At 42.0% G+C, this 15,783-nt stretch overlaps 2 protein-coding genes and 2 long non-coding RNA genes across 4 annotated transcripts; 2 read left to right on the top strand and 2 right to left on the bottom strand.

Moving 5' to 3' along the window:
* The first annotated feature begins 2,144 nt into the window (after window positions 1-2,144).
* On the top strand, window positions 2,145-3,812 carry LOC124280528 (CDGSH iron-sulfur domain-containing protein 2 homolog). The gene is made up of 2 exons (XM_046716480.1): window positions 2,145-2,402; window positions 3,344-3,812. Exons 1-2 carry the CDS (start codon window positions 2,160-2,162, stop codon window positions 3,467-3,469), a joined length of 369 nt encoding a protein of 122 aa, XP_046572436.1. The 5' UTR covers window positions 2,145-2,159; the 3' UTR covers window positions 3,470-3,812.
* Window positions 3,813-5,122: 1,310 nt separating this feature from the next.
* On the top strand, window positions 5,123-15,093 carry LOC124280531 (inositol polyphosphate multikinase-like; the record flags this gene model as incomplete). The annotated part of the gene is made up of 5 exons (XM_046716481.1): window positions 5,123-5,280; window positions 8,393-8,536; window positions 14,113-14,286; window positions 14,387-14,559; window positions 15,009-15,093. Coding segments are annotated over exons 1-5 (709 nt in total), but the record flags the coding sequence as incomplete, so codon positions are not given.
* On the bottom strand, window positions 11,792-12,038 carry LOC124280530. The gene is made up of 3 exons (XR_006899705.1): window positions 11,971-12,038; window positions 11,911-11,939; window positions 11,792-11,809 (listed from the first exon to the last, which is right to left on the bottom strand). It is a non-coding gene; the product is annotated as an uncharacterized LOC124280530 (long non-coding RNA).
* LOC124280529 lies at window positions 12,548-14,098 on the bottom strand. The gene is made up of 9 exons (XR_006899704.1): window positions 14,011-14,098; window positions 13,867-13,978; window positions 13,750-13,787; window positions 13,499-13,642; window positions 13,355-13,466; window positions 13,282-13,321; window positions 13,135-13,246; window positions 12,630-13,029; window positions 12,548-12,595 (listed from the first exon to the last, which is right to left on the bottom strand). It is a non-coding gene; the product is annotated as an uncharacterized LOC124280529 (long non-coding RNA).
* Window positions 15,094-15,783: the final 690 nt, after the last annotated feature.

The raw sequence follows: 15,783 nt of genomic DNA, 5'->3' as shown, positions 1-15,783 counted from the left end.
GCATCTCGATAAGCAAAGACGTCGATCGCTGGTTGGAGATTTAGCGTATTAAAGGTCGGCATTTCGTGCGCAAAATAGCAATTAATGTAAGAGTGAGCATTTACGCCGCCAGTACATCACGGTAAAATTAGTCGTAATATAGTAATCAAGTACTGAACCCGGATCTTTCGGCGATTTGTTTAGAACCACTGTGTTGTTCATCGCCCCTTCGCTGGTTAGTAGTTCAGTGCCGACGTAAATTGATTATCGTATTTATCTGCGCTTTGAATAATCGAAGCCGTGAGCGGCTGTTCGCGTCATGTTTTCTTTATTGTTTGCAAACTTCGTCAGCAACTTCCATCTGTTCCTGCAGTATCTTTGCTTAACTTCAGTCAGTGAGTGAGCCGCTTTCGTAATATCGGTAATAGAAATGGGCTCGGCCAATACCGTACCCGCGTGAATCGAACCCGGCCGGCGTGACGCAGAGCCAACGTTTAACTACCGCGGCTGGTCCTGCCGTTAATAATCAGTCGCGAATTCAGTTACGCTCAGTAGCCTGGATTCGAAGATTATCTATACGTACTGGATTATCGCGCGAAATCAGTGAGTGAAATATTTGCTTGTTATCGACTCAGCAATATCTGTGCCATATATGCAGTGGTTCAACACCAGCAGGCACAGTAATGATGACATGTCGTTCAAGTCAGCGAGTTTAACTACCGAGTCCGTTAGTTTATCTTCACGATTAAGCATGACATGCACTTAAGACCACATTGCAGTTAATGTTTTGCCCAAGGTGGGGTTCAGGGGTCCCTGCACCCCTTTGAAATTTCTGGATCCGCCTATGGTGATCACGCGGGGGCGAGTGGGCAGATGAGTGGTGATGTGCAGCAATAGGCCGCGGGAGGGTTACTGATGATGGACAGTGAGTGAATGAGTTTAGTTTTACGCCGCTTTTAGCAATATTCCAGCAATATCACGGCGAGGGACACTTGAAATTAGTTTCACACATTGTACCCATGTGGAATCGAACCCGGGTCTTCGGCGTGACAAGCGAACTAGCGAACGCTTTAACTACTAGGCTACGCCGCCGATCCTGACAGGGCCATTTAATATCACTAACAACGATCTCTCTCTCTCTCTCTCTCACAAATTGTATGTATATATATATACACATACACATACACACACACACACACACACATATGAATAAAATGGAACAGATCAGAGCTGAGTCATTCTTAACTTGCTGAATCATTCAAAGTAGGAAGTACTTGTTTCATGACCCGGAAGGTCCGCGTTAGAATATGTCCATGCTTGTCGTAAGAGGCGACTAACGGGATCGGGTAGTTAGGCTCGCTGACTTGGTTGACACATGTCATCGGTTCCCAGTTGCGCAGATCGATGCTCATGTTGATCACTGGATTGTCTGGTCCAGACTCGATTATTTACAGACCGCCGCCATATGGCTGGAATATTGCTGAGTGCAGTGTAAAACTAAACTCACTCACCACTTGTTTCATGCGTGTCATCGTTTTCCAGTTGCGATATACAAGATGTCAATCTTCTAGTCCAGACGCGATTATTTACAGAGCGTAACAAGTTATATTTGGGATTAGTGGCGGCAGGATAGCCTGGTGGTTAAAGCGTTCGCTCGTCACGCCGAAGCCCCGGGTTCGATTCCCCACATGGGTACAACGTGTGAAGCCCATTTCTGGTGTTCCCCGCCGTGATATTGCTACAATATTGCTAAAAGCGGCGAAAACGTAACTCACTCACTCACTAAATTTGGGATTAAACTTTATAATTATAGTAGAGACCGTTGGAAGGTTGCAGTAAGGGTTTGCAAAACAAATAAAGAAAACTAATGTACGAACAACCACTCACAGCTTCGGTGTAAAATGACACAAGGATATAAATACAAGTAATAATCCAATTTACGCCAGCGCAGGATACTGCTATTGTGAGGGGCGGTGGGGTAGCCTAGTGGTTAAAGCGTTCGCTCGTCACGCCGAAGATCCGGGTTCATTTTCACACTTGGGTACTATGTCTGAGGCCCATTTCTGGTGTTCCCCGCCGTGATATTACTAAAAGCGGCGTAAACCTAAACTCACTCACCCATTAGTTGCTATTTTGCACACAATACCATGCTATGCACTTCAGAGAAATCTCCAGAACATATGACTTCAAACGTCTTTGCCTTATCAGGTGCAGACTGGTTATCTTTGCTGCCGTTCGCCTGCACTGTTCTGATACTATGCGCCTGTATCGGACAGAGTGTAAGGTCCCTCATATTTGGACGGAGCCAGGTATGTAACCCCATGATACGGAAGAGTGAACCCAAAATCACCGACGTCATAATGAGAGAGGACCTCATGAAGGAGGACAAGGTCAGCTTCTGTCGCTGCTGGAGGTCAAAGAAGGTCATCAGTAAACCAGGGTCATCGTACTCCTTTTTATCTAATACACTCATTGATCAGTAGTTCACGGCCTTGAATGCACTACCGTTTGTGTTAGTGTTACTTCACCCTAGTCAATAATGTATCCAAAATAACATAGCAGAAAAACAACATTGATGATGATGATGATGATGATGATGATGATGATGATGATGACAGAAGCCTAGTGATGAGCATCCGACGCCGTTCATGGCATCAGCTGCTTGTCTGACCGTTATGAATCAATTAACGGATTAAGTCTCAGCTCAAGTACGGCTGACTGGAGCTATCTCTCTCCAAAGTTATAAACATCTGCACTCTAATACGACCTACCACCTTGAACTTTCGTGGGATATTAAGCCGACCTACTCAGAAAATTGCCCGTACACTGCTAGAATTACGGATTATCTGGTGAATATATTGCGTAAGTCACAAGCATTAGCGAATCGATGGGGGCCTTTCAACGTGATATGACCTTACGAAATAGGGGAACGAATACAAAGGTACTTATTCTTATATTTCCAAATGCAGTCACATGGTCTCCTATGAATGTGCAAGTATGGGGCAGTCCTGAAAGTCTCCACAATTCGCTAAACATATAGGTCTGTTAAACGGGCTTCACTTTCTTATGTTACTCACGCATCAAGCAGGGTGGTGGGGTAGCCTAGTGGTTATAGCGTTGGTTCGTCATGTCGAACACCTGTGTTGGATTCCACACATGGGTACAATGTGTGAAGCCCATTTCTGGTGTCCCCCGCCGTGATATTGCTGGAATATTGCCAAAAGCAGCGTAAAACTGAACTCACTCCCGCATCAAACACACAGGTCGTGGGGTATCTGAAATACTGTTGAAAGCGGCCTTAAAACCAATCCCTTCACTCCTCCATAAGTACGTCGTCGTCTAACCACCACGTGCTCTGTTTTAGTGGCCATACTGCGACGGCGCTCACAAGTATCATAACCGTGAGACAGGCGACAACGTGGGGGCACTCGTCATCAGAAGCAAGGACTGGAAGCCGAAACCTAAGGATAAACACAAAGAAAATAAATGAAACTCTTTAGTGAATGCCAGCTTATTTCCAAATCAAAATGCTGTTTGAAACAATATTTGTGCCAATGAGTGTTTCATGATATACATTTGTTCTAATATACACAATTTAGTAACACCACATCATATTTCAGAACATCGATCGCTCACTTGTTTTGTGAATGCGCATGACAACTTACTGTTGACCGTTACCTGAATGATTGACGTGAAATAGATTCTGCTGAAAAGTGGAAGTATTCTTATAATCATTGTATACATTATTTTACACACATGTTACTCGTCACCGGACAGTCATTTTTTGTAATTTTTGTTTTATGTTAAGCTGAATAATAAATTTGGAAAATCTGTTTGTTTGTTTTCCTGCCGGTAAGTCAGTCTGGTTGACTTTGTCTGCTGCGCTGGCTCTTCGTTACTCTAGTTTGTGTGCATGAAACGTTTATTCAGTAGAATATATTTATATGAACTGCTCGTCTTTTATGCCTGTTATATACATATAGGCATGTATAATTCAACCGACTATCATATATATATATTTGAACTGACTATGACACAATACGAATTGTTTTCAAACATGTTTTAATGGTATTTTGAGGATATTCTCTCTGAAGATATCATTAAAACTCTCGGAGAACAGTTCGTGTTGTAATATTATGATATATCATAACATGCAATGAATTGATATGAGTGACAGGCTGTGTCAGACCGGCAGTACACTACCATCATCTGCTCACTGTAGGCGTTGGGCTTAACATCATCGCATTGTGATCGGCAATATATGTTTGTTGTTTACCCCCCTATATACCGAGTTGTGTTTCTGGCGCACATTTTTATAACATCTGAAAAGTGAGCGTTGCGCGAGAATTTCGTATCTTGTGTTTCTTTGTTGCCTAACCGAAAGTTCAGCTTTGTTCCAACTGTGTGACGAGGTAATTAAGTGACTGAGTGAGAGAGTTGGGTTTTACGCCGCTTTCAGCAATATTCCAGCAATGTCACTGCGGGGAACACCAGAAATGGGCTTCACACATTGTACCCATGTGGGGAATCGAACCCGGGCCTTAGGCGTGACGAGCGAACGCTTTAACCACTGGGCTACCCTACCGCCCCGGAGGTAATTAAGTGAACATCATGAGGAATATGATGATATGCGTAAACTATGTCAGTGAGGTTGACCTCCACCGGATGCCAAGACCGGATTTGTACGGGGGTTTCAGCACGTATTACTGTTAATGGAGAGAATCCGCCTCAGTTTTCGGAGAATATAATGGGAATATCCTCTGGAATTTTTTGGGATGGTCCGATTTACTCAGTGTATAAGTATAGCAACACAATACATACCTAACTTGGTGATGAATACATATGTAGTTTCAAAAACTTCACATGCACCAAACACTAAACGCTTCCATGTTATTTCCATGTGTGTATCCATCGTTTGTATTTTAACTTTTGAGTTCAAAGTTGCATTCGGGCTTGAATAATGCCATCAAACGTATCAGAAATGGACACAATGAACACCTTTCATAAAGCAAATATTCTTTCGCACTCAAAAATAATAATTGATTTCGAGTTTGAAATGCCACTTCCCAAGTAAAAACAGGGCAACATGTAGATTGTAGTAACGCTTCGTTCACTTCTTCAGCATGGTCATGTGATCAAGTCACATGGTTTATCCGGAAGTGTAATGGATGCAGCAAGTTTGTCAATATTTTGCGTTAGGGAATGTGGCGTATGGCAAATATTCCACGAAATACGAGTGTAATTATCAGCTGACGGGAAGAACAACGCAGCACGCAGATCTTGGTTACACAGGTGACCGAGGTAGGTTAGCTCTGTAACAGGTGCCAGAAGTGTCAGAAGCGGAATAAGGTCATGTTTATCTGTTTATGAACGCCTCATCCGTAACAACGGTCATGGCCTAGGTAATAAACGGTCTTACTTTAAGTCACTAAACTCTTCTCATGGCCTTTGACCATGATCTCGTTCAGTCATAAGGCTAATATACTTGTGGGTATTTATGTTGCGAAAATACACATACCATATATATATATATATATTATTGATGTATCAATGAAAAATGTTATGAAAAATCTTTCGAAACATATGGGAGTGTTTATTACAAGCAGGGATAATCTACAACACGCCTTATAGTCTCCCTGTTACATGCGATGAAACAGGACAGGTCACGGTCGCAGTTGTCGACCTGGTCTGAGGTTATATAGGTGGTAGTTCATATGAATAAACTCGTATTCCAGCCAAGGCCTACATCAAGCACACCTTGGTATAGTGCAAAGTCGTCTAGTTATATGCTGGACTATATAGGTGGGTGCTTTCATTGCTATATAGAACAATAATACAACCACCTGTCGTAGTATATAGGTTATATCAGAGGTCATCAGGTAAATCCATGGTCTCTGCTGTGGCTTGGAAAGATGAAGTCCATAAACTGACATACAATTTCTAAACATTTTGTCCCCTGAACTAACTAGGTGATGTGGCTATGCAATCTCTGGATGGTAGTTTGGGATGGTATAGTACATAAAGTTTGTTCATAGGGGGGGACACCAGGAATTGGCTTCACACATTGTATCATATGGGGAATTGAACCCAGGTCTTCGGCATGACAAGTGAATGCTTTAAGTTTAACCACTAGGCTACCCCTTTCTTTCTGTTGAGCTTGTGTTTTTATTACCCACGTGGTCAACGTATGGGTAGTTGCATACTGATCTCGTACGTCACATGAGTGTCGTATCGCGTTGACCTGTGTCATAACGACTTGACCTAAGATTCTAACGATTTGATTGGATAACCGATGACCTCTCAATTAGGTCACATTCTGACGTAACTATTTTTTCATTCATAACAGACACGTGAATTCATTCATTCTACAACTTAAATGCATTGTGTGAATGTAACATTGCGAACGTTGCCTTGTCGCTGTTTAATTGTGAGTGGAACTGAGACATTATATCCGTCGAAAAACATAGCGCAACGTTTCCACCAGTGATGTTAGCCGAATGAAGCAACTGCAAACCAAGAAACGAGGTGCTACGGAGTAGTTTACTGTAGGAGGCTGTAACGAGGCTGATGACAACTGACATGCATCGTGGACGTCAGTTACCAAGGCAGTGACGTCATTAAAGTGTGATGTCATGCAAATATTGTACTACAGTACAAAACTCTTCCGCAACCTCTTTATGAAACCGGTTTCGGTTTGAAACCAAAATATGAACAAAAATACGCTATTTTGTCAATTTAATGCATGTAAGACGTGGGAAATAAATAAAATACCACACGAGGTCTCATTACATACGAATTATACGAAACTCGTGACCTTCCTATGTTATCTGACCTCGCTATCGCTACCATAGGAAGGACATGAGTTTCGTATAATTCGTATGTAATGAGACCTTGTGTAGTATTCTCTATGTATCAGCCATGGTAAGCATGGTAGATCAATTACATGAGGTATGAATGATACTGCCACAAGTATGTTTGACTTTGCAATAATGCTGTAGGTAAACATAATTCTTGTCCTTACATATTTCCATATGTCCTGCTCCATGCTGATCTCGACATCCCACAAACTGTGTTGAACTGGTGAGATTTTTTAAGAATTAATGCAGGACGCCCTGTGAAGCTAAGCCTGCTCCAGCAAGACGATACAATTCAGTGATTACAGGTATAAAGAGAATACTACACGAGGTCTCATTACATACGAATTGCGTTTACGTTTTTCGACGGATATAATGTCTCAGTTCGACTCACAATTAAACAGCGACACGGCAACGTTCGCGATGTTTACATTCCCACAATGCATTTAAGTTGTAGAATGAATGAATTCACGTGTTTGTTATGAATGAAAAAATAGTTACGTCAGAATGTGACCTAATTGAGAGGTCATCGGTTATCCAATCAAGTCGTTAGAATCTCAGGTCAAGTCGTTACGACACAGGTCAACGCGATACGACACTCGTGTGACGTACGAGATTAGTATGCAACTACCCATACGTTGACCACGTGGGTAATATTAGGTGATCTAGGCTCTGTCCTTATTAGGTGAATTGGGAGAGAGTGAAGCAGAAAAATTAGGTGATCTGGGTATGTTCCCATTTCGTACAGCTGGGGTGCAGTACATGTTCCTTTTATGGCACGGTGGTCTATGGGGATGATTTACAGGATCTGTAGAGCATGTGTTTTAATCCCAGATAGTAGCTGATTATGATGCAGGCTCTGTCAATACCATTCAGCAAAGTTGTCAACATCTACCAATAGCATCATCTGAGGCTTTCATCCCACAGAGATGAAAACATGTCTTTACTTCATATATGTTTGCAAACAGACCATAGGAGCCATTTGGGTGAGTGAGTGAGTTTAGTTTTACGCCACTTTTAGCAATCTTACAGTTATATCATGGCAGGGAACACAAGAAATGGGCTTCACACATTATACCCATGTGGGGAATCGAACCTGGGCCTTCGGCATGACGAGCAAATGCTTTGACCACTAGTCTACCCCATCGCCCCAGGAGCCATTTGGGTAATGTTTCCAGTTTGTAACTGGCTTGAAGTCTCAAATGGTGGTATAGATAATACTGTGTTGCCTTGGCAACGTGGCATCTTGCTCATAATATCAGCCCCTGCTTGTCTGGTCAAGGCTTGATTAAAAATTCCAGTACTTGTTATAGAATAATCGAGGAATGCAGACTAAGTGATTTAACAATAGTAGCTCACTTTCCAAAAATATTTCGTTTAGATCCCCATGGTTTGTTTCAATTTGTTTTTGAACCGACATTCTGATCTTGAATGTTTTAGGAACGTAGGTCAAAGTTTATTATACACAATAAACTGTGCATGTACATTTATGGCAAAGCCGCAATAACTCGGTGCGCCAATGTTTGTGCGTCACAGTCATGTTATTCATGTAATTTCAGAAACTATGCTGTTATCGACCGGGACCAATGTTCAACATTGTGCTAACAAACCTGACAATGATGAGGACCAGAGCCAGGTCACCGTGACATCCTTCACAATGCAGGTCGCTGGACATGTATATGGCAAGAAAGACAAAAAGCAAGGTACACCTGGTAATGATGCGCCCCTCCTGTATACACCCAAGTGGCCCCTGTGGGAACCTTGGCTAGGATAGCTCCCCACTGCCTCTAACCCTGGCTTGCTTGACACGTCATCGGTTCCCAATTGTGCAGGTCGATGATCATGCTGTTGATTCCTGGATTGTCTGGTCCAGACTCAATTATTTACAGACCGCCGCCATATAGCTGGAATATTGCTGAGTCCGGCGTAAAACTAAACTCACTCACAAAATTTGAAGCTAAAGTGTCTGTAAGAGGCGAAAACATAATACTGTCTTCAACACAGTCTTCAAAACAGCTTATATTTAAAGTGTCTGAAGTATGGGGTGAGGCATACGCCCGGCACAAATTCCCAAACCCCCACCTGTCATCCACACCCTCTTCTCTGGACCTTTGTAAATGGCACACTTGGAATGGCATGTGCAATTAAGAAAGCTATAAAACTCATTGCTAACCATGTTCACAGATCTGGTAAACTGAAAAGACTTTAAGATCAGTGGTAATTTTAGATTTGGTCTGGTCATGGGAAACAAGAAATCTCTATTGATAGTGATTCTTTCATCTGATCTATTTTGGTGATTCATCGGGTTGCTGTTATTTTGTTATTACCCCACAAGAAAGTTTGTAAGTAAACAGTTTGTAAGAACTTCATCAAGCTTTGATTATACGTATGGTATGTAGTGATCACAGCACAGCAACCTTATGGTCAAGTTGATATGTTGTACAGGGAGCAGTATTGACAGTTAGTGATTAGACATGGTATTAAAGTACTGTTGGAAATAGAAAAAAACTGTTTTTAGGCTGTCACTCTGTATCCCTAAAATTTACACATTTGCAAATAGCATATGTCGAAATAACCCACACCGGCCAAACTGGGCGTTCAGTGGGATGCATAATAGGATATCCAGAAAAGCATGTTTACTCGTAAAATCGGGCAAAACTTAGAAAAATACGAATGGCTGCTGAAAACAATAGATCAGACTATAGATGGCAATTAGGTCACTCAGCCAGGTATGGCCACGGACCATCGACTCACCTGGCATGAAATGCATGTGCTGCATACAGGCACAAGGGGTCATCTCAAAGATATTTTATGCTTTTTTTATGTGTGTTGAATATGTTTCATCTATTGATTAACATCTTACGTGTCTTTCTTTCATAAAGTTTATGTTGTGATACGTAAAAGAGTATGATACCCATAGAAAAGCTTATATCAGCCATCGTATGAAATGTCTCAAAATATGTAGGTGGCATGACCACCAGAAGATCGACAGGATTGGATATTATTTGTAAATTGTTATGACATGCCGTTTTCTTCCCCAGTTTAATTCGCCTAAAGGATTATTTTATTGTAGCTGATATCTCTGTTCCCCAGCCCGACCTCAACCACCGTCTGCGACACCCGCCCTGGTTTTGCTTTTGAGACGACCCCTCCTAGCTGTTTCTTTTTTCAGTGATAGTGAGACTCCATGGCAGCTACATCCTTAATAGTTTCAGTGTTGAAGTTATTATTTTTTATGTCAGCTATCTTGTATAATGAAGCTAAGTTTAATTACAAAATGGGTGTTTAAAAAGTGTCCTTTGTAATACAATATCATCGCACACTAATTTGAATAAAGCCATGGTCTGTTCCAAATAAGTCGCTTTGGACTTAGAAAAGAACACATTGCTCATTTCTGCACTAATCTCTCCTCAGTAAAGTCCTTTTTCTACGTTTCCTATCTCCTTACCACTGAGACTGTACTTAGGCTGAGCTTAGTTTAACAGATATTTCACACTTTCATATATCAACTACATAAATTGTAGATATTAATGCGAAAAAACAGGGTTTTTTCTATTTCCGACAGTACTTTAATATAATCCTGCCAAGACTGAAAAATCAAGCATCTACTTTGTACGAGAATACTCCAGTGTATACAATTTACCCTCTATCATGCTTGTGGTGAATACTAATTGTTCACGCTTGTGACCACGAATTATTCATGAAGTGAATATTAATTATTCACCTAGTGAATACTAATTTCTTATATTGTGACTTTCAAGTATCAACATTATGTTAATGAATATTCTATGTATAATTCTGTGAAATGGTATAGAAAGAGGATATGGTGTAAAAAGAGTTACCATGGTTACCCATGCTTGTTGATGTGGATTTCTTAGCCCTGAAACTCAGTGAAATATAGTGACAAATGAAATTGTGTCAGCCCACCCTAAATTTTTGACAGATTAGTGAGTAGTTTTTGTACGCTTTTAGCAATATTCCAGCAACATCATTGTAGGGGACACAAGAACTGGGCTTCGATACATTGTGCCCATGCTTGAAATTGAACTCAGGTCTATGGCGTGCCAAAAACGTTCCCTAACCTCTCGGCTACCCTCTAGTTCTTTAACAAGTGAACTGACTAGACCCCACTGTGCCTGTCCCACAACACTATTTACACCTGTTATGACACTGTACGTGCTATTTACAAATACTCATAAATGTCAGTGCTTGGTGATAAACGAAGAGATCGCACTTAAATATCCCTGCCGTCTGATATACACTCAAATGAAATGTGTACTGCTGTTATTTTATCTGGTATAATGTTAAAAAGTAAGGTTTATATGTCGTAATTATACAGGAAGTCTGTGAATGATTGAGTTAGATTGGTCTTCAGCAACCTATTCTCGTTGTAAGAGGCGAATAATGTTTATGTGTATATCCACGTCTCCCAGTTGTGTCATTCATAATGTCAGTCACTGGATTATCTGATAATGACTCCATACCAGTGTTTCCGTTATCCGGTATATACTGCACTTTGACCGGTACAAAGTTAGGCTGAAGGTCATCATATCAGGCAAATTTTAAAAACAATTTTCTAATCACCTATGTCAATTTCATTTCTCCTCAAGAAAGATTACTTTGTCAACTAAAAAAATAGCATTTTGGAAAACCCCTGGCTAAAAATAGTGGCATTGACGCATTGCAATGCCCTCTACATTTCTGATTGGTTGTTAGGGTGCAAGGTCTTGTGCACAATGAAAAGCGTGATCACTTGACCGGTAAAAAATTGCAAATGACCGGTAATTGAAATGCTAGCCAATCACGATGTCCAGCTGTGGAAACACTGCATATGCTATAGCTCTCAGTTATATAAGGGACCGTTCATAACTTCACCTCTTTGTTGTAACTTCACCTCTTTGTTGTGTAGGGACACTAACTGTACCTCAATGAGGGACATCTCCCAATGTGTTGTGTAGGAACCTCACTAACTTCACCTCTTTGTTGTTAAAGTAGGCTACAAATCACACTGTACCTCAATGAAGCGCCTCCCGTGGCGTGTTGTGGAATAGGAACCTCAGAACCAAACTTCAGTCACCTCTTCTTTGTTGTGTAGGGACACTGTACCTCAATGGACGATCCCAGTGTGTGTAGGAACCTCACTAACTTCACCTCTTTGTTGTGTAGGGACACTGTACCTCAATGACGCCTCCCAGTGTTGTATAGAACCTCACTAACTTCACCTCTTTGTTGTGTAGGGACACTGTACCTCAATGATGTCTCCCAGTGTTGTGCAGGAACCTCACTAACTTCACCTCTTTTGTTGTGTAGGGACTACCTGTACCTCAATGACGCCTCCCAGTGCTGTGTAGGAACCTCACTAACTTCACCTCTTTGTTGTGTGTGGGACACTGTACCTCAATGACGCCTCCCAGTGTTGTGTAGGAACCTCACTAACTTCACCTCTTTGTTGTGTTGGGACACTGTACCTCAATGACGTCTCTCCCAGTGTTGTGTAGGAACCTCACTAACTTCACCTCTTTGCTGTAGGGACACTGTACCCCTCAATGACGCCTCCCAGTGCTTGTGTGTAGGAACCCTCACTAACTTCACCTCTTTGTTGTGTAGGGACGCTGTACCTCAATGACGCCTCCCAGTGTTGTGTAGGAACCTCACTAACTTCACCTCTTTGTTGTGTAGGGACACTGTACCCTCAATGACGCTCCCAGTGTTGTGTAGGAACCTCACTAACTTCACCTCTTTGTTGTGTAGGGACACTGTACCTCAATGACGCGTCTCCCAGTGTTGTGTAGGAACCTCACCAACTTCACCTCTTTGTTGTGTAGGGACACTGTACCTCAATGACGTCTCCCAGTGTTGTGTAGGAACCTCACTAACTTCACCTCTTTGTTGTGTAGGGACACTGTACCTCAATGACGTCTCCCAGTGTTGTGTAGGAACCTCACTAACTTCACCTCTTTGTTGTGTAGGGACACTGTACCTCAATGACGTCTCCCAGTGTTGTGTAGGAACCTCACTAACTTCACCTCTTTGTTGTGTAGGGACACTGTACCTCAATGACGTCTCCCAGTGTTGTGTAGGAACCTCACTAACTTCACCTCTTTGTTGTGTAGGGACACTGTACCTCAATGACGTCTCCCAGTGTTGTGTAGGAACCTCACTAACTTCACCTCTTTGTTGTGTAGGGACACTGTACCTCAATGACGTCTCCCAGTGTTGTATAGGAACCTCACTAACTTCACCATCTTTGTTGTGTAGGGACACTGTACCTCAATGACGTCTCCCAGTGTTGTGTAGGAACCTCACTAACTTCACCTCTTTGTTGTGTAGGGACACTGTACCTCAATGACGTCTCCCAGTGTTGTGTAGGAACCTCACTAACTTCACCTCTTTGTTGTGTAGGGACACTGTACCTCAATGACGTCTCCCAGTGTTGTATATAGGGAACCTCACTAACTTCACCTCTTTGTTGTGTAGGGACACTGTACCTCAATGACGCCTCCCCAGTGTTGTGTAGGAACCTCACTAACTTCACCTCTTTGTTGTGTAGGGACACTGTACCTCAATGACGTCTTCCAGTGTTGTGTAGGAACCTCACTAACTTCACCTCTTTGTTGTGTAGGGACACTGTACCTCAATGACGTCTCCCAGTGTTGTATAGGAACCTCACTAACTTCACCTCTTTGTTGTGTAGGGACACTGTACCTCAATGACGTCTCCCAGTGTTGTGTAGGAACCTCACTAACTTCACCTCTTTGTTGTGTAGGGACACTGTACCTCAATGACGTCTCCCAGTGTTGTGTAGGAACCTCACTAACTTCACCTCTTTTGTTGTGTAGGGACACTGTACCTCAATGACGCCTCCCAGTGTTGTGTAGGAACCTCACTAACTTCACCTCTTTTGTTGTGTAGGGACACTGTACCTCAATGACGTCTCCCAGTGTGTGTAGGAACCTCCTCACTAACTTCACCTCTCTTGTTGTGTAGGCCACTCTGTACCTCAATGACTTCCAGTCTTCCAGTGTGTAGGAACCTCACTAACTTCACCTCTTTGTTGTGTTGGGACACTGTACCTCAATGACGTCTCCCAGTGTTGTGTAGGAACCTCACTAACTTCACCTCTTTGTTGTGTAGGGACACTGTACCTCAATGACGTCTCCCAGTGTTGTGTAGGAACCTCACTAACTTCACCTCTTTGTTGTGTAGGGACACTGTACCTCAATGACGTCTCCCAGTGTTGTGTAGGAACCTCACTAACTTCACCATCTTTGTTGTGTAGGGATGCTGCACCTGGGGAGGGGGATGATTCTGAAGGCGCTGCAGGATCCCCCTCGGGGAACAAGGGAGCTGCAGTTCTACCAACAAGTTTTCTCCCCCACGAATACCGACGAGGTCACCATAGCTCTCAGAAGGTTCATGCCAGCCTACCATGGCACAATGGAATTTGATGGAGGTAACTACCAATCTTGTGTAGAGCTAGTGAGTGAGTTTAGATTTAACATCACGTCAGCATTGTTCCAACTGATATAGTGACCTAAATATTGTTGTTTCAGTAGGGTTTCTGAAGCTGGAGAATATTGTAGAACACTACAAACAGCCATGTATAGCTGATGTAAAGATGGGGAAGGTGACGTCCGACCCCCACGCCACACCGGAGAAGGCAGCGTACGAGAAGTCCAAGTGTCCTAGTGCTGCGGTACTTGGCTTCCAGATCTCAGGAATGTTGGTCAGTAGAAGTACTGATGAAATATATTGGTCAGATGATTAGACTGACGAACGACACAAATGTTGTTTAGGTCACCACTTCGGGCCTCTTGACTTGTTAAGCTGACACACTTTTGAAATTCAAAATGGTGGCAAACCAGCCTCAGTCACTGTTAGTAAATCGATGCTCATACTATTCATCACTGGTTTCTGGTCAATCTATGATACTGTCAGTTTTGTATATAATATTATTTTGTAGATAATATCAACAATGTTCATGATTGCTTGATTTATTCCAGGGTCGGTGGGGTAGTCTAGTGGTTAAAGTGTTTGCTCTAACTCAAAGACCCGGGTTCGATTCCCCATGTGGGTACAATGTGTGAAGCCAATTTCTGGTGTCCCCTGCCATGATCTTGCTGGAATATTGCTAAAAGTTGTGTAAAACTAAACACACTCACTCATTTATTCCAGATATATCAGCCTGACACTGGTCAGTATGAGAGAGTGGACAAAGTAGCTGGACACAAACTGACCACAGATAACATGATCAGTGAAGGTGAGTGGAAGGCTGGTCATGTTTGGAGTCATTTTTGGTCAGGAGATATCTGACAGTTGTCTTGTAAAAACATCCACCAGGGCTCCAGATAATTTTTCAACATCAGGAGTACGTGTACTCCTTATTTTTTCAATATAGGAGTACTGGAAAAACTTGAAAGTACATTTAGAGTACTGAATGGAAATTAGTAATCAGTATTCTTGTGTTTGTTTGGTATATGCACCACAACATTGCTACTCTTGTGTAAACAGGTCAATAAACAATAAAACAATACTTTTTCATAAAAATACTTCTGTAAATGATTCGTACACCATTGCTGTGGTACGTATCTGCTACGTTTTCAAAATTATTTCCTACCGTATCGTGCATTTTTTTTATCCGTTCATACGTCAATACGGCCCTCATCTGGAGCCCTGATCCACTATTTGGTCATGAATGTGGTATAGAAATTACATAACCACAGAATCAAATGTTTTTAGACTAAAGTACTGTCAGAAATGCTAGAAAAATGCTTTTTGACTTATATTTAAAATTGAGAGGTTTACAGTTCTTAAATAACAAATATCACTTCAAGAAACATCTACCTAATGTAGACCGAGGGAATAAATTTTGAGACATGCTCTAAAATGTGTTTTTACTGATGAAAATACCCAAAACTTAGAAAAATAAGGGGTAGTTGGACGCTATTTG

Source organism: Haliotis rubra, unplaced genomic scaffold (assembly GCF_003918875.1).
Source record: "Haliotis rubra isolate DU_JTF1 unplaced genomic scaffold, ASM391887v1 Scf2692, whole genome shotgun sequence".
Classification (NCBI taxonomy): domain Eukaryota; kingdom Metazoa; phylum Mollusca; class Gastropoda; order Lepetellida; family Haliotidae; genus Haliotis; species Haliotis rubra.
This window is presented reverse-complemented; position numbering and strand designations above follow the sequence as displayed.